Raw genomic sequence first — 19,575 nt, 5'->3', positions numbered from 1 at the left:
TAAAGCCAAAAAGATCTTAAATTACGGATCATGAGGACTAATTTTTATATTATTTATTTTTCCGAAGGAAAAATAAATTAATAAATATATATGTATCCATGGATCATGGATGGATGCCCGGTCCATCGATCCATGAATTGGACCCGTTCACTTGGTCCAACTTAGGAAATGTGGATTGAAGGACGAATGACAACCATTGGATTAATTAATTTAATTTGCTCTTTATTCCATGCGGAAAATAATATAAAATTTTCTTAATTATGAAATAAAAATCAACAAATCAGTGAAATCATATAGTCCTGGAGGATCATTATTCTCTAAAAGAGGAAGCACACTTACTTTAGTAAAGTTGTGGGGATTCACCTTCTGATTATCTTCCAATTGACAGATCATCATTCATAAGCAAAACAATGGGTATATGGGTTATGGAGCTTGGAGCTCAGAACTTGTGATCATATGCCATTTTTTGTAGGGACCGGAAAAATTCTTTTCGTTGGTGCCATCAATTTTTCTTTCTTCTTTGGGTCGAGAATAGGGATGCAACAACATGGAGAGAAAGTAGACTTATGAAATGCTACGGACAGTTGCTTACGAACTTACGGGTGATCACATCCCGCTAATGCACATGCATCAACAACCGAGAGTCACCCACGAGAGCGACTACCCTAAACACTAAAGTAATTTATTAAATTCGAATTGGATCTGAAAATTACATGCATTTCACTATGAAGAAATCATAGGTCCCACTAATGCATAAAAGCAATGATAGATATCTAATACCTATAAGGGACCTTTTGCTTGGGAAAGTGAAGGAAAGGGAATTCTCACGCGACAATCATGAATTGCCACGGATTTTAGAAATCTTCTCAATCATAGAGCCACAACCTTTTCTCAAAAGAAAATATATACAAAAGGAATGGCTGAAAGGAATGGGATAATTTTATAAGCCTGCGGAATATTTCTAAAGCCATTGATGTAAGCAATACACACTAGTTTTTACATTTTTCTTCCAAAGCCTACAGTTTTCAGTTTTCACCTATATGCACAAGAATTTATCTCACAAAAACTCTTCGGCCTGTAACAATCCGGGATAGATAACCGACGTTATTTGTTTCAAGGACTTCACAGATGATTTGAGGAAAGCATGTCTCTCCATCGCTACAAAGTACATTATAAGGAAAAAACCATTCGTTAAATGTTGAAGAACTACCATTTAAAAAAAAGGTGACAAAACATGTATGCAGAATGAATGGAGTTCACCTTTTATTAACAGTTTAACTTCCTTTGAAAAATCTTCCACACGCCCTAACACAGGTCTTATGCCGCATATTTGTAGAACACAAAGTTCCAAGTGCAAGGCCATCTCCATTATTTGTAGCAATAAGCAACAGATACTCTGCACTTCAATTTGAATCTCATTTGATCTTTTATCCCCACACAGCTCTGTAACAATGGTAATTGCTTGATCCTACATCAGAAATAACATATCCAACTCAAAACGAAAGTCGCCTCGAAACTTAATTTTAAGTATTTGGAAGACCAGATATTTTTTGCATAATTAAACAAATCAAAGCCACACCTTGAGACATCTCAAGATCTTAAAAGATTAGCAAAATAAAAACTAATTAAATAATAAAAATTGTCATCTTACTTGTAAGCCATGCAAGATTTCGGGCATTGGAAGCTCAGGAAAATGGTCAAGATCAACAAACCCAACCTCCTCTGCCCTTCTAGCAGCACCCTCAGCTTGTAAACAGAGGAACTTCAAAAGAAGAAAAGTAATTCTGTATATCTGAAGGGCAATAGTGTCGGAGAAGTATGACTGAGATACGTGATCACTATTTTCAGTTGATTGAGTTTTAATAGCCAGCGCAGTTGTGGTAGAGACGGCTGAAAATTTTGGTTTTGACACACAACTGAGCGGTGAAAGAGCAAACCATCCGCTTCTACTGTTAACAAATGAGGGTTTCTTGCAGCCATCGAATTCCTCTTTAAGGATAGGAGGGCATACAAGAGGAGCACTAAGACTCGAAGATTCTCCAAGGCGTTGAGTTCCCCGGCTGACAAAGGCCAAAAGATGGATACTTTTCTCTCTCAGCTGGGAGTCCATTTCTTTCATGGCCTTAACCCATGAATTCCAATGTTTTGCTAGCACGCACATCAGCATGAGAGTGTGCTCAGTTTCTTTAAGATCAGTAAGAGAAGTTTGTCTCTGCTGAGCCCGAGGTCTTTTCTTGTCATGACCATCAGATGGGAAGTCTGGAGCACTGAGATAGTAAGAAATCATATAGGCTTTCTCTGAAAAGATGTAGGGTATTACATTCTCCACAACATCAGAACAAGCAGAACTGTCTCCTAAAGACTGAACCATAGCTGTGATGACTGCCAAACCAAGTCCCCAAATTTGCTGAGGCTTCTCAGTTTTTTCAGTTGAGTTGGGATTTCTCTTATTAGTACTAACGGAAGAAGACCTACCTTCCAAGTACTCAGCGAACAAGAGTCTCAGAGACGAAAGAAACCCATAATTAATAAGCATTTCTGCACCCTGCCTCACACGGGCAACAGTCAAAAAGAACTTAATTATAATGGGCACAGAGTCAAGTGAGTTCTTATCTTGAAGCTTCAGAATAAGATGCTGAAGCTGGAGGTGATTTTGTATAATGGGGAACCAAGTGTTGGGAGTTAAGAAATTTCTCAGTATCAAGTCCATAGTAGTTAGGGAGAGGGTGCCATGCTCAACAATAGCCATACAGTTACAGAGAATTGGTAGTAGACCAAGACTCACGTTAGATATTTTAGCCAGTTCTTCAACAGATATTATATCTCTTGCCCCAACCAAATGTGACTTACGACAACTAAACTCCACCGCCGAGAGAAGCAACATAAGCAAGAGCTTTACGGTAGTGTTAACCCCCATAACTGCTGGCCCGGTAACTAATGCTCTGAAATCACTCAACACTTTAAGGCCAGAACCTGATGTTTTTAGTACAAGAATGCAAACAGACAAAGGCAGGCTTTTATGTGCATACATCATAAGATAGAGAAGCAACTCTGCTTGAGCTGAAAGGTAGTGAAAGATATCTTCAGGAGCACCAGGTAATGAAGCCAATGATTCTACTGTGTCATGGAAGCTCTGGCATATGTGATTGATGCATGAGAAAACAAGTTGATCAGAGATCTCTTTCGCTGTACTTTTCGTCTCCAGTGACTGCAGTAGCAGGTACACGTGAATTAATTTCAAAAAAGAATAAGGCATTTTCTAAAGCAAGAAAAAAAAAAAACCATGATAAATAAAGCCATACAACAGCCCACAAACCACACTAATCAGCATTTAGATGCCCACTGCTGAAAGCAGGATGCTTAGATCATGTGATTTCTTCCAACACAATATTGGGGCCTTCACTATATGTAAAAATCTCAACAACTCAGTTTTTCGTATCGTATTCTTGATTAGATGGAATGCAATGACTTCGTCACTCATTAGAAAATGGATAGAAGTTACCGGAGTATTTCAAAATAAAATCAGTATTCCTCAGGTACAATTAAATGCTTTTACCATTCATACCCGGTTTTGACAATAGGAAACTTGATATATCATGAGGGTTGAACCTCTAGCTCTAGGTCCTAGTGTTTTTACTTCATTCTTCGGCACCCTAATTAGACATGGCATAGGTGCAGCACAGTGTTCATCAACTGAGCTATCACTAATACTGCTTAACTTTCAAAAACTTTGAAATGAGAAATCAGATATTTGAAATATTAGACATCAACTTTTTTTTTTTTATAACTAACATTAAATTTAAAGTATTTTAAACCATTATATACATCTACATGATCCTTAAAATATCTTGAACCATAAAAAGCAGCTACAGATATCGAATTTCTAACTATGAAAACGCAACTTAAAGCAATTACAAAGTCTAAGAGAGAACTCACATCATCCGCGTACACAGTCAAGACACTTCTTAATGCTCTTAGTGCAGAAAGCTTTGAACTTGTAAGCAACGCCATTGAGTTTGCAGCCTTCATGTGATTCAACATTGTTTCTGCAGTCGCCTTTGATGCCTTCCACTTTGAATAATCCCAAAGATCTAACCCCAAATCAGCTCGTACACGTTTAAGATCAAACAAGTATGCATCTTTTCCGGTTACAAAAAGATCAGCATCATATTTATGTTGGTAAATCTGAAAAACATTTGATTCTATAAGGAACAGAGAGAGTTCTTTGAATGGTCCAGCACTGACTTCACGGCCTTCAAGCTCTCCTTGTAGATGATAATAAAGATCACTGAGAATCAAATAGTTTGGCTCCTTCCCTGCACTGGAAAAAGATAATAAATTCTTCATATGCAGCCAAATGCACAACATGTGTCATTTATTGCTTCCATTTCCCGATGTGGGATAAAACTCTCAACAAATTCATATGAGAGATAACATATGTAATTAAAAGATCAATATGTGAAACAGAATAAACTACAGATCAAATTATCTGTTAAACCCTATGCAAATTGAATCCACCCAAACTAATGGTTACATGTCACCACTTAGATGGTCTGTCAAAGGCTAGAAAACAGATCAACTTCAAGGTCAATGGAAATAAGGCAAGCAACAGCACGTCATGGGGGATGCCCATCATATAAGGTGATAACAACATGAAGAATCACTGTTACAACTTACATGCACATGGACGGAGGTGACCACACACACACAAAAAGAGCCAAACATGACTCTTGAAACCAGAAAATGGACTGGTAATCAGTAGTCAACCGACATACAGGGAATATGAACACAGGCAAGAGACAAGAGTACTGCTTGACCAAAGCATCAGATACCTCTTCCAAGGTTCTGTATTTAAATCCTTACTTTATACTCTGGTAACTTCCAGGACTCGAAACTAAAGTTTCACATATCAATCATATCATAGGAAGAACTGTTTTCTCACTATAAGAATACATTTACTGGAAGGAGCACTTGTAAAAATCCAGAATCTTCAGGGAAGGGTATAATATCAGTTTCCAGACATACAAATGCTTCGCACAAGAAGTGCACAGTTAAACATAGAAATTCCAACAGAAATTAACAATAACACACATATTACCTGTAACCATGCTGTGAGTATTGAGCTAACAATTCAGAAAAAGCAGGAAGACTTCTGAACTGCCAATGAAGGGAAAGAAAAAAGATAACAATCAGATATGATGCAAACTTTACAATCTCAATACTATAAGGAAAGTATTAAATTAGAGAATTGATGAAATTAGAAATTAAACTGAGCTCTTAATGGGTTTATCAGCATACAATCATATTTAGTTACGAATTAAGTAATACAATCAAGAAAGGATCAAACCTTATTTGACAGGATGCTGGACTTCTCAAGTAATGACACAGACACACTTCCTGCATCACCATTTGCTAAGTTCACCATCACATGGGCAGTGATTACACTCGCAGCAACCTGTGAAGTTACAGCTACGATTATTGCATTCTAAAAATTCTAAAAATTAAGAAACTATTGGGAAAGGTCTACAGTACACATCCTATCAAGGAACCGCTTTATTAATAGTTTAATACTAATGTATGTCATAAAGCACAGATTGAACAGAGTAACGTATAGGTGAGAAACGTTCTTATACAGAGGATGATTGTTTCTTTGAACAGTGAACTTAAGCAGAAACTAAATGAGATGAAACCAACCAAATTGAGCAGTGAACTTACATAACATTAAACAACCAACAAAAATCAAAGAATGAGTGAAGATGAGATGATACGTGACAACTAACCAACCAAATTGAAGAAAAAACCAGCGACCGAAACAACAGACATAATCCACATGTAAGAGGAAGTAAAAATTTCCAGAATAGAAGTCACCTTTGCCCGTAAATACAACTTGAGGTCATATTCACAATAAGAAAGTGACTTGGTAAGATTATCCAAAACAGAGCTCCTACACCAGGCTGATAAAATATCCACCAGATCTGAAGCTTTTGATTTTTCTAATCTTACTGTATTTTGTATCCTGTCTTGTGATTCAGGCACTTCTTTTGCAAGTGTCTCCAAATGTAATAGCTTTTTGTGCAGAAACATGTCATGTGCCATTATTTCCAATATGGCAGATTGACACTGATATCTGAAAGCCAAATCTTGAGCTTCTGTCTCAGTTATATTTTCAGGTGAAGGAGCTTCTACACTAGAAATTACTGAAATAAAACTGGACAATTTTTTCCAGAAATTTTCGGAGCTTTTCAGGCATTCCAAAATATTAGTGTACTGAGCAGCACCTTGCCACAGTGCCCTTAGAAAGTTAAGAACATTCAGCAGTATTCGGGGATTGCTGCAGATTTAAAAAAAGGAACTAAGAAAATGAGAGAAAAAGGCATAAATTTCAAGACTGCAGGATAATGATGAAAGAACTAACTAAGAAACCAAATTAAGGATCCATTGAGCACAAAATACCTGTTGATAAGATCATTAGATCTTTCAATTTGATACAGAACTGCATCCACAATACTTGTTTTTTCACACTCAGATGACCTGAAGGTAACATCATTTGTTGGCAGCTTCACATGACCAGCATTACTCTGTTGAACATCCCTTTTCACTTCGGTGGATAATACAGCAACAAGAAAAGCAGGCTGTATATGAATAAACAATCAATCAGAAAAAGCTAAACCAAATCATTTTCAAAAAGGCCATAACCAGGTCACTGACGACCTAAGATCTAGTAAACCAGACAACTTTGGCTTGAATGCCAGAGCTTTGTTCCTGTTTTCATTAAGGAGTAGCTTAGGCTCAGTTGCCTTGACTGCATCAAAAAGTATATTTGTACTAGATGCCCAAAGTGCTAATTTTTAAGAAGATACTTCGACTTATCAGAATCAACAATACATTACTGTGAAGGTGTCCACCTCAAACAACATAAGAAACTACAGTACCACTGATCCAGACAAATCTAACAGCTGAGTTATTAACAACTGCCCTTCTATCTAGAAGAATATCAGACAGAGAAATACCCCTGAACTCAGATGACACAGATGCCTACATAGAAGACCAAAACCTAACCCTTGGCTTAACAATGAGTAACAGGTCTGTGGAAGTACCCAGCTAAACTTGGCTTTTTCAACAGCTAATAACGCTACTAGTTCTACTACTTTGAAGTCAAACGCTTTAATAAGTGGAGGAAATGTTATCTGTATAGATCACAAAACTCCAATGAAAGACTAGCAATATAACCACACAAAGTTTGCCTTGAGAATGAAAGGCACTAAAATTGCCACCATATGTATACACACACACACATACAATGTTTTCTTTTTTTAAAAGAGAGATTTTTAAGGATTAAATGACAAAAGTACAAGTATAATGGACAAGACATTCACTTCATAGAAACAGAACAAAAATATGTGGACAATCTAGTGCTAAAACAGACCCAACAGAAAACACAACAAATACATTGTGCTCGCCAATCTAACCAAATATCTGTGAAATATAAGCACCTAATTACAGAATTTAAAAGTGTTTCATTTCCAAGAAAATGAAAAAGGAAAAAAATTTGGAGCCGTTAATCAAACAATTGTCAAGATGGCTTAAATTAAAATTGGAAGAAATGGACCATTAGCATTCTTTCTTTTCTTTTTCTTTTTTGGAACTGAACACCACTAGCATTCAAACATTACTTCCTAACTTTGTGAGTGAAACTCAAACAATAAAATACAGAACTTGATACCATACAATAACAAACCTGATAACGAGCAGCAGAAGTGAGGAGATTGACTACAGCAACAAAGAGATCTTCATTCCATTCCGACTGCTCAAGTAGTATGTAACTAACACACTGCCTCAGATCTCCAATCTACAACAGTGTAGCAGCAACAAACAGATTTAGAAGCAGTTGATTTATTCAACTGAAATTACAAGAAATTAACACGGAACTAAAAAATAAATGTAAACACACCAAACCTGCTTATCATCCAGACCGAAGCTGCTACCAAACAAATATGGTTGCATTAAATCTGCCATCATCAAGAACGCTGATAAAACCCTAGCAGCACCAACTTGTATTCCCTGCACAGAAAACTCAAGAACCTTAATAAAGATACTCAACAATTATGGAAATATTATCCGACATACCGTCAATAAAACCAAGACAAAAAGAATACCACTTAGAATTATTTGGTAGTGACAAAGGATTAACATTCCCGACTTATTTAGTGTCTATACAATTCTGTGTAATTAAATGTACATAAGATGTGCACAATGCCATATTCTATCCTGTAGGGCATGCTAGTTCGACGGTTAAACGAAATAACATTACGCCTATCATGCCCAAAGCTTAGAGTAAGGCTTAAAAACCATTGAATGCAACTATAAGTTTCTTATGAATCGAAGTGTTGTAATAAGTATAAAAAAAGAAACAAATTGGCATTGCAATTCACCAAAAAACAATAATTATATGGACAATTAGACAATTGAGGCAAGCAATGAGGAACTATCCCAATAATACTTTGATGATATACATGTAGATACACAATAACCAAAAAGGGAGAACCCTGTAACTGTACTGTTTACAAATGTAAAGCAAAGAATAAAGTCAATAACAATTGAGAATGGAGAAAGGCCATACAGGATTGCGAAAGTAAGATATCAAGGAGACAAGTGCTGCAACTACAGGAATTGGTTTTGTTGCAGATGAGAAGACTGCTTGGTGAAAAAATGGAGGGCTGGAAGATATATCCTGGAAATACACAAAGCTGAACATCAACTTTTGTATTAAATAAAAATACAACGCTTAAAACCAACCACCATATTACAAATAAAGGAAAATATCCATCACAGATACATAAAGTTGGTCTCTACACAGACTCCAGAAAACTCACTTTTAAACAGAAGTAGATCACTACATTTAGCATTATAAAAAAATTGTAACATATACCATGCCAATCAAAATGCCAATTCCACATGCTTACTTCCAAGCATACCTTAGAAAATTTGGAGAGGATTATGAAAAGAATATCTAAAACAGAACATATAGCCATCTCAAAACCTTCAATCTCTGTCGGATGCCAGCTGATATAAAGTCTCTGCAGAAAAATGTCCCCAAATTAGTGATTAGAACAAAATCACAACAGGTTGTGACTAAACAAGATCATAAGATACACAGCATAGCCCACCTCTAATGCTTCTGTAGTTGTACAAACAATCCGAAAGAGAGTACTATGGATGGAAGAATCAGACAGTAACCTATCCAAGATGACTTCATCCAACTTTTCAGAGCATGATATTGATGTAATACATTTTTTCATCACTTCAAGCACCTGACACAGTAAAGGATATTAAAATTCACCTTCCCAGCATAATCTACATTTACAATACCAGTTAGGCCAAGTATATAATAAATTAGACAACCAATTAATAGAGAATATTAACTAGCCACAAGAAGCCAAACATGCACACATTTTGATTCCCTACCAAGCACTGAAGCAGACAAAATTTTGGATATGAATTCTTTACAAGCTTGCCTATTTGGGCTCATTTGTTGTATCATCCTAGAAATAGTCTTGAAAATGATGCTTTCAATTAAACTTCTTTTCTTTTCCTTTCTTTGATAAGAAACAGAATAACACTATTAAAATGACGTGAAACTAGTACTACAGTTACAGCAAACAAGTAATCCACTGAAGGTACAAAAATTCTATATCAGCTTGCTATCTACTCAACAGTTCTGGAAGATTCAATTGGCCAAAGACCTTTTATCAGAACGGACACAAGGAGATAATCTCTACCGCAGATACTAATGAACAAAGCTTACCCATTTGAAAATCATTCAAATTTCTCCAGTAATTGAAATTCCAGCTCATTGGAATATAGGAGGCCGAAGATTGGTAATTTGCACATCATGTAGTAGACACAGATATAAAAAGCACAAAGGAAGAACCCCAACCTAATTATCTCCCTAAGAACTAATTTTCTCCCTTTCCCACAAATAACTGAAGATTATGAAGAAAATACCTAATTCCCAATGAAATGTCATTCCAAGGACTTCAATTGGAACCTCCAGCCACCACATTAAAGCCTCACACATTGGCATCAATGCCAAACCTAACTTGAATGACAACATACCAAAGAGATTCTCTTTCCAAAGGAAAGCTCCACAACAACTTCCCTAACAAAGCCGAGTTCCTATTTAACTGTGCTCTCATTCATAATTTTCAGAAAGATATTTAAAAGACACATGACTCATATCCAGACTCGTCATCCCAATAGGACACAGCACATAAGACAGCAACTGCATGCAGAGCAAAAGGACTTGATCTCATATGGTAGTATAATAATTGCTAAGAAAATATAATTTGCCAAGAAAATATAAAGTTACTCTCCTGTATGTACCTTGTATGGAACTATCAACTTTTCTCTGTTTCTGATGGTTTATAGGGCAATCCTATTAATTAGGACCAGCTCAGAATTTAAGCTAGTTATACAAAAAACAAAAAGCTTACCCCCCAACAGGAATCAAGTTTGTTGTAAACTTAAAGTAAAACAAAAATAGAACCAACTTTTGTCACAATAGCAGCATAAGAGAAACCAAAGGATGTACCTTCAATGTTACTCTCCAACGAGTATGTTTCACCTTGTATTTCCAGTATTCATGGTTAACAAGAACATACTGAATACAGAAAACAATTAAAGCCAAGACAGCATCATTTTTCAGTCCTGTGTCCATGAGATGTACAGTGAAGTCCAGCACTGCAAGGTTTTAAAACCATCCATGTCATGGAATAGATCACAGAAATTTTGAAATTTTGAAACACAACTAGGCAGAAAACTAAGATAAAAAAATGAAAAACAACGAAACATCAGTGTTTCCTATATTATTGTGTATATAGACATAATTTAGTACAAAGTAAAAAAAGCCCAACAAACTAGATGATGTTATACCAGCAAAAGTACATTAACAAATTGTAAGACTTTAAAACAAAATTACAAAGAGAACGTAAGAAAGCAAAAAGAATCATACAACAAAATATACCTGATATAGTCAATGAGCAGTCACCATCATTCTGCTCACAGTCAATTAATAGCATCTTTGCCATTTTTCCAGAAAGCAACCATGATCCACTAGAAAAAGAAAAAAAAAAGCCAAAAAGTAATATCAAGGATTAGACCAAAAACTCCCCCAGCCTCACATGAGGCATCAACATTGCCAACACAAACAAGAAAGCCAAGATAAATGTTAGATTATTATTTATAACCAACTTCCACTGTGCCCCCCACCAAAAAAAATACAGTATAAGGCTTGCCTCATGTGCAGCACAATACAAGAATGGACTTCATTGGAGCATCACGGTATGTAGAACTTCATTTCTGTCTAGAAATGTAGCATTGAGGCATGTTGATGAACATGTTTTATTTCTACCCTCATCAATTTCAACACAAGGCCTTTCTGGGTCAGTAACAATTTCTTTTTTTTTTTAAACGAAAAAAAGGGAAATGAAATGTTGTTGTGGGGGGTTGAACCCACAACCTCCCACATACTCATAATGCACTCTTCCACCCAACCAATGCTTCACTTTATCAGTAACAAATTCATTTTAACAATTAGTTAAAGGAAATTGCAAAACCGAAGAAAGAGGAGAACAAAGCCATAAAGAGAAATTAATCTTCTACAAGACAACTGTGTAACAAGTAGAGCACCCTCAGGAGGAAATATGTATGAGATGAACAAGAATAACAGGAAATTAATGTGGCCAACAATATACAGTGGGGAAAAAAAGGTCTTATAAAGAAAGGATCCAGACATAAGCCCGAGAAAGAAAAACAAAAAAACAAAAAAACAAAAAAGAGGAAGTGACATACAGCTCCACTTCAGATATACTTCAACTAACTTCAGGCAAGAATATAAACCGCACACTTATATGTATGCACGATAACAGCAGAACGAAGAAAATAAGTCTTTTCTCAAAGGATTCACCTTGATGAATCATCGTGACCATTGCTGAAATCAAATATATTTGCCTTTAAAGCCACCTCAGCAACATGAGAAGGGTAACTGCCACAATAAATGCATGTTAAACACAGAGGTTTTGCTCAGGTCTGGCATATGCCGAAATCAATTTAAAGCAAAAATTATAGGCTAATATAACACTCTGAAGTTCAAGATACATCACATTCAGGACTGCACTATTAATTTAAAGAATTATATCATGTACAACTACGACTGCTGTCATTGTGAGGGAAGTCATTCTCATTGACACCATATTTTTTAATGTGGAAACAGAACTATATTGATATAAAGGCAAACTACAAACACAGCAGACAAGTATCTGCCAAAGCAAAACAAACCTACAACAATGCGCCACCAAACATCAGATCGTAATAACAATTCCACAATAAAGCGAACAAAACTCAGACCGAATCCCTGGCTAAGAACAGCTTTCCAATTGACATCATCTTAATAATAAGAATATTAGACCACCCACAATTGAAAAGACAAAGATATGTACGCAAGACATAGAGAACTCAAGAGGATAAAGGATGAAGTTACCATTTTAACATTTTTGCCAAAATATTTATACCCAATGACATCAGAGTGGCACCATCAGAAGTAGGAGATGATTTTCTGATTAAAGTGCAAATGATCTCAACCAACCTGAACGAATAACAAAAGTGCAAATTACAAGACACACTGAGACAGGCGAGAAAGAGGAAACAAAACACATAAGCACAAACAAAAGGTTGCTATATACCACATATTACTTCCTATCTGCCAACTCATGCCAGTTGATTGGAAATGCAATGAGCTCCCAATGTCCATCAAAGCAAAACATACAGCCTAAACATAAAACACCAGTATGAAAATGTTGGTAAAAAAGAGATAGTTACAGAAATGGTAAGAAATCATGAATTGCACCCATAAGCATTTAACAGCTTAATCAAGATTATTCAAATAGAGCATGAAGGCCTGGCCACCAAGTTTCTTAGCAACAACCCAACGACTACAATAAATTGTCAAATACTTTTCTAAATCCATAAAGACTCTAGCAATGAATGATGAAAAAAAAATACCGTGTTAAAGGTAACCATCCGGCTAATCAGATCAAGGATAAGAAGAACTTCATCATTTCTCTCAAAATACAGCTCCTCAGCCAGGCGCATGAGCAATACTAGCACCTCAGATTGTGTGTACTGTACAAAAGAAGCATGAATTAGCACAAAACAGCAACCAATAAAAAATTAAATTGAATATTAAATTGGATTTCTTATATTACTCTCCTCGAATATATTGTTCACAATGCACTAAATGATACTAGACATGTCACTTGAATTATAGCAGAAAAAATCATGGCTTTGTTAATAATGTAGAGCGTAAAGGAAGATGGCATCAAAAACGAAAGTAAGACAAGATAATATTAAATAATACATGTTTTTGCATTTTAATGCCTCACGTATAATTGAGGTAATAATTTGTCACATGGTAATCTCTAAAAATGCGTATTCAAATTTCAAAATACACGAGAAGGATAGAGTATTCACAAACAGCACACAGAGACAAATGCAGTAACATTGGAACATGCTTTTTAAAGTATCACCAAATACCCGTGCCCTTATAAGCAGTTGAAACTCTAGTGATCTTTGTCAGGAATATGTAAAATTCATCAATACAAACCAATTACCAATATAGTTAAAAGTAATTCGCTTACCTCCCATTGGACAACAGCAGCATTTCCACCTACTGATCTTAAAACATGTCCACAAGTTCTACTGGGAATGACTAAACCTTCAAATCCAGGAACATGCAATGGGACGTGCGTCTCAACAATTGTGGAGATGTCATCCACAGAGGAACTATGATTAATCTCAACCAAGGATGATATCTTAACAGACTTATCTAGAAAGTTAAACCTGTTGACAGGATGAACACACGACAAATGAGAGAACAACATAATAATTGAATAAGCAGCATGTTTTGCATGGGAACCAATTAAAAGATAATATAACTTATTTTGAGCATTCCCTTGGGCAGAGGGAATATAGAAAAGAAATAATGAATCAATATCATCTTACAAAAAGAAGCTTGAGAAACACCAGAAAATATACAAAAATTACAACCAATAGCTACACTAACTATATAAATATATATAGGAAAAAATTCACACATGTTTACAACTAGATATAAGCATGCTTAACCAAGTAGATGGAGTTGATCATATCTTTTCACACACATTTACTTAGCACAAACTTTGCTTTACTTATTTACCACAAATATATACATTAGCTTTAATCACAGCACCAAGACTGTAAGTATTTGATGCAGAGGACCAGGCGAAATAAAAATAAAAAGTTTTGGCTTACTGTATAAAAACAGTAAAAGTACTGTAGCCCTTTTAATATAGGATTTTGAGGACAGTTATGTTGCACAAATTGAAAAGGATAACTGAGACAAAGTTTACATAAGCTTTTATGATTAATTGTTGTTAGGCTTTCTACCCGCTTATAAATACAATTTTACAAAGACTCTTCTTATTATCAACTAATACAGCAAACAAGTCTGGCCTGAGAATTTCCATAACCAAATTAAAGTTGAACCCAACACCCACATACTGATCAGGTCTACAACTCATTCGGCTTATCAAAAACCAGAATAAGAAACAGCCTTGCCAAATAAGTATACTCACACACATTCTGCAGGCCAAGTTCCTTCACAAAAAGATGATAAAAGGCGAACTAGTTCCACAGTCCTGAAAGGAAATTCACCCTCTAAGCTGCGAAGAAGACACCGGATAGGCTCATCAATAAAACTTTCACGATCCCAAAACTGGATACAAAGTGACTCCTGCAAAATTCAGCGGAACTTCCCTTTAAAAATGAGTAACAAATACACTAATAAAAATGATAATAGCAATTTCATATTTATAATTATAAAATATTTTTCTCATAGCAACAGATGCTGAAAGATAACAAGAGTGTCCAAACCTCTCCCTGATAAATTTTGCAAAGAATATCCACTATTAACTTAAGAGCACTATCTTCCAGCTGCACAGTATAAGGAGCAGAAGAAATGAGAAATGCATCCAACAAATGCCAATAAGGAATTTGCAGAGATCCATTATGCATTTACCTGAGGACCAATCTCATAAGATGCAATAAATGTAGAAATAAAGGTTCTCAACACACTTCGATAACCAGCAACAGGCCCCTAAAGAAAAAGAAAGAAAAAAAGGTCACCCGTTTGAAAATGAAAATAATTTGGGGGAAAAAAGACAACAAAAAAAAGACTTTAAATGGCCAAAGCAATGTAAATAAAAACTTGTTAAAACCTCGGGATGGACCCCAAGCCTTCTAATGAGTAAAGAGGGGAAACCAATCGGCAAATTTGAGCATATTGGGCAACACGAGAAACTACTTTCTCTAAACACATACACTTATAAACTGTGAATAACTTACATCAGATTCCTTCAATACATCACTTTGAAGGAATTCTACAAGATAAGTCAAAGATGCAGCCTCGAAGGCTTGACGAACATAACCACCATGGTCAATTTCCTGGAAAATGAGAGAAAAACTGAGCACAATAATCATTCGTATCATTCATACAGCCTGGATGGGAGATAACATCTGCACGGAACCACCTACCATTACTACATTGTTTTCTTCTTTGCCTGGAAGTGATGAAATCAGACAAAGAAACACAGCCCATCCTAGAATTAATGGGCCTGCTTCTTTTGTTTCAAAAACATTGAAAGTTGAAATTATTGCTTCCATCTCTTGGACATCAGCCAAAGTAAAAACGGATTTGCCTTCCCTAAGGAATAGCAGAAAAAGGCAAATAAAGATGATGGAGGTAAGGATATATAACCATGGAAAATTTTAACAATGGACACAAAGAACAGAACCAACAACACCATATTAACCTTAAGGAATCAATCATTGATTAGAATTATACTGATGAAGCTTAACACTTTTCATTTAAATATATAAAAGGGAAGTTACCATAGCATTAACAAGCATATTATATCCATAGTTGCAATCACGGCATTTTAAAATTGCAAATCAAATTATCTTAAGGTCCTAAATTCGCAGATAAATAGCTTGGCTAACAGCATGCTTAGAGATAGTACTCAAGCTTCGAGCGAATTGGGAATCTGCAGTTTTCTGGGTGTGGAAATGTTAGACCTAAACGCCCATATTATTTCAAGATCTCTAGGCCTGCTTGTAATGAGTCTGAGTGGTTTTCATTTATATAAGAGTATTGATCGTACTGCATTCACATTAATTAAATAATAATAAATAAGAAGAAAGAAAAAAAGCAATCGCAGTTTCTCTTGCTTTTCATAGTTAGTAGAATTTTCTGATCCAATAGAAACCAATACTTAAGTTCAATTTTGTTATTTTAATTTTGTCTTGTCTAATTTACAACACATATCCTAACTAAAGGCACGCCATATCTGCCTCTCAAGTGGATTCCACCTAAAGGCAGTTCGTCCCTTAGCATACACCAAAAGGCATCTTCATTGAGTAATGACATAAGAAATGCTGCACTGTATTGCGCAACAAATGTGAACTTCATGATCTGGAAATTTAAATGCATAAATCATTGATATGGCCTAAGATGCTTGCTCTTGATAGTTTATGAATTGCAGAATAAATATGCAGATGCATCCTAACTAGATAAAAACCTGAAAGGGATTTCATCGTGAACCATTTGGAGAATATTTTCCAGGTCCAAGGTTTCTATAAGGATTAGAAGCAGCTGAACTTTGGCTTGATAAGCAGAACGTAGTGCTTCAGTTGATACTGCCAACTTTCCAAAGTTATAAGACCCAGATAGAATTCCCTGCAGGAGAAAGCTTTTGAGCTTGGAATAGGATAAGATAGTACTTTATAAACAAATTCTGCAAGAAAGATAACAAAATACCTTATATAGCCAGCACAATGTTTTCCACCTTTCACCATTACAAGTACAAACTGACTCATTATAAACAAGGAAAAGAATGTCCAAAACTAAATTGTCTTCAACTAGTGTCTCCTCAGCCCACAAAGTGAAAAGGTCAATATCCTAATAAAGTACCCAGACAAGTTAACATTAGGGCGTTGTAACAAATACAAAATGATTCAATTCTATATTCTTCAAATAAAAGCATGCATGGAGATGCGTACACCTATGTCAATAACATCCCTTTACATGGGCATCGACATACAATCTCAAATGTAATTAAGGAAACATAAGATTGCAATTCAGCAGAATAAACGATGATAATTTCACCTATTCTGTCCTAAAGCATCATATGAATGTAATACAGGGACGGCCAAATAGATATTCCACACCCAAATACATGTTTCTTAATAGCACATCGCACAGCCGCAGGGACTTGTTATTTGTCAATAACTGGTTTAAAACTTCCTCCAGCAGTTGTTATAGCAACCACTCTCACTAGGCCACTACTACCTCAATTTTGCTTAACATTACCTCCTTCAACACACTATCAAATATAAATACGCAACCTGGTAAATGATAATATACTAAAGAGTTTTTCGTCAGCTTCCAAATCCCCAGTATCCACATTGTAGCCAAAGATGGTCAAGCATGCAGTGAGATGTAATTTCAACATCAATTAACTTCATAATTTAGCACAGCACAACCCATAAGAATGCAAAAGGACGCCTGAAGAGGACAAAAATAACCTAATTGGTCTACTACGGAGCAAGGATCTATAAACTTAAAGGGGTAATTATTACGCCTAATTGGCATTTGAACATACCATTTGTTCAGGGTGATTAGAGGATAAAAGGTCTTGCAGCACGGATAACAGCTTCCTCTCCAATCCATCAGAAATCAACTTTAGCGCCTCCTCCTTCATAGCATTACCTTCTCCAGAGACACTTCCTAAAGACACTGCATTAATGATCAATTCTCAAACGTTGTTGAAGTTCAGCCTTAGCGAAAAAAACATGATGCCAACAGAAGGAGGGAGGGACTCATGATTGACTTACAAGCATGTGCGAGAATTCTCCTGGTACATTTCAGCAGGTACTGTCGCTCAATGTAATAGTCAATACATACCTGCATAAGAGGGAAGGGAAGTGGGAAAAACAGAAGAAAAAACTGAGAATGATACACTAACACTAAATGCAACAAAGTAAATGTCCAATTTCTTTTTCTGTTTGATCGAAAAATGTCCACTTTCTGCAAGCAGCAAAAATTTGACATTTACACTCAACTCATCCACCCCTTACACCAGGTACGTTAACATAAGAACTATAGCATTCAACATACGTACCAGTCAGACAATATGAGTGAGAAACTAACCGCGTGAAAATACTCGTGAACTATAGAGTCAAGAGCTACGTTGTTGTTCTTGAAAGACCTCTCAACAAGAATGTACGATTGCACCTCATCTAGACACTGAAACAAACAAAAAAGTAAGTTTTGTAGCAAATGGGCAATCAATAAGACCATCAGTAGCATCTGCTTTATGTTATAGAGAACATCATTATCTAGGGCAATCAATAAGACCATCAGTAGCATCTGCTTTATGTTATGGGGAACATCATTATCTATCTGTTTCACATAACATGAAGAAAATAACATACTATTAAATCAACCAAGCAGTAACTTCGGTTGAAAATTTGCATGCGGAACTTGCCAAACCCATAATAAGTTTCTTCAGAATCAACTTTATAATTCATATGATTAGTTTTACAAGTCACTAATTGAGAATCCAAAACCAAATAAAAGTTCACAGAGAGCCCAAAAGCAAGAAACAAAAATTGCCACAAATTTATAGATTCACACAATTTCTGAAAATAATATTTACAATATAAAAAATCCAATATCCGTACATATATAAACACTACACGCATGCATATTTCAATTGTGAAAATGGCATGAAAGCAGTAGTACAAACTCACCAAATAAGAGCTGATTTTCAAAGCCTTATCTTTCAATTCAGGTTTTATATCCAACTGGTGAGACCCGATTTTCACTTGCTGTGAATTCAAAGCCTCTCTTGAATTCTCATTGGGCGGCTTGAAGTGAGACAATGTGTCCACAAACCAAGCATGATTGTCCTTCAATTTCTTTACCTAAACAAAACACCAACCAAATTCCAAACACTTACTTACTTTCGCACAAATGCATGCATGAATAGAGGGATAGAGATATACATATATATATATATATATAGAGAGAGAGAGAGAGAGAGAGAGAGAGAGAGAGAAGGAGAGCTTACCAAATTGGGAGGGAGGTCGGACGAGAGAGACGCATTTTCGAGCTCAGTGAGTAAAACAGAGAAAGGGTCCCACCACAGAGAGGCGTCGACGGACTTAGGGCTGGCCATTGAAGAGCCTGAAAGCTCTGACCGTTGAACTTAAACCCTAGAAGAGGGTTTTTCAGTTTTTTAGTTTCAGAAGCAGAAACACAGAAATTATGGGTTTTTTACTTTACGAATTTTGATTCTTTTCGCGCTTCCTGCGATTGAAGAAATAAAATTAAAAATATACCTGAATTTGGCAATAATTTGGACTTTATTTTTTTGGGGTCAGAAGAAGAAGAACTGCAGATTTTCATTTGGGCTCGAACTT

General features: G+C 35.9%; 1 protein-coding gene across 2 annotated transcripts; it reads right to left on the bottom strand.

Moving 5' to 3' along the window:
• LOC18766158 lies at nt 843–19,488 on the bottom strand. Of its 2 annotated transcripts, XM_020570490.1 has the most exons (32): nt 19,224–19,488; nt 18,904–19,077; nt 18,302–18,397; nt 17,986–18,055; nt 17,754–17,887; nt 16,910–17,050; nt 16,671–16,828; nt 15,628–15,796; nt 15,439–15,537; nt 15,113–15,190; nt 14,968–15,027; nt 14,670–14,827; nt 13,695–13,896; nt 13,060–13,179; nt 12,741–12,826; nt 12,539–12,643; nt 11,966–12,043; nt 11,024–11,112; nt 10,592–10,740; nt 9,168–9,311; nt 8,976–9,077; nt 8,621–8,731; nt 7,957–8,061; nt 7,739–7,849; nt 6,454–6,632; nt 5,869–6,331; nt 5,348–5,455; nt 5,099–5,157; nt 3,937–4,321; nt 1,652–3,208; nt 1,261–1,468; nt 843–1,158 (listed from the first exon to the last, which is right to left on the bottom strand). In XM_020570490.1, the coding sequence occupies exons 1-32, from the start codon at nt 19,329–19,331 to the stop codon at nt 1,058–1,060; spliced, it is 5,907 nt and encodes a 1,968-aa protein (XP_020426079.1). In that variant the 5' UTR covers nt 19,332–19,488; the 3' UTR covers nt 843–1,057. The 2 variants fall into 2 exon arrangements, with proteins under 2 accessions (XP_020426079.1, XP_020426080.1); XM_020570491.1 differs by lacking the exons at nt 843–1,158; nt 1,261–1,468; nt 1,652–3,208 and having other exon boundaries at nt 4,186–4,316.

Source organism: Prunus persica, chromosome G8 (assembly GCF_000346465.2).
Source record: "Prunus persica cultivar Lovell chromosome G8, Prunus_persica_NCBIv2, whole genome shotgun sequence".
In the NCBI taxonomy this organism is placed as follows: Eukaryota; Viridiplantae; Streptophyta; class Magnoliopsida; order Rosales; family Rosaceae; genus Prunus; species Prunus persica.
Note: the sequence above shows the minus strand (reverse complement) of the source record. Positions and strands in the feature narration are given on the sequence as shown.

What these genes read in the sequence shown, in the direction of transcription:
- LOC18766158 (XM_020570490.1), bottom strand. Translation starts at nt 19,331, where the DNA reads ATGGCCAGCCCTAAGTCCGTCGACGCCTCTCTGTGGTGGGACCCTTTC. An exon ending in CCGACCTCCCTCCCAATTTG is followed by an intron (nt 19,078 to 19,223) that starts GTAAGCTCTCCT and finishes TGTTTTGTTTAG; the next exon opens with GTAAAGAAATTGAAGGACAA. An exon ending in GCAAAATTTATCAGGGAGAG is followed by an intron (nt 14,828 to 14,967) that starts GTTTGGACACTC and finishes TGAATTTTGCAG; the next exon opens with GAGTCACTTTGTATCCAGTT.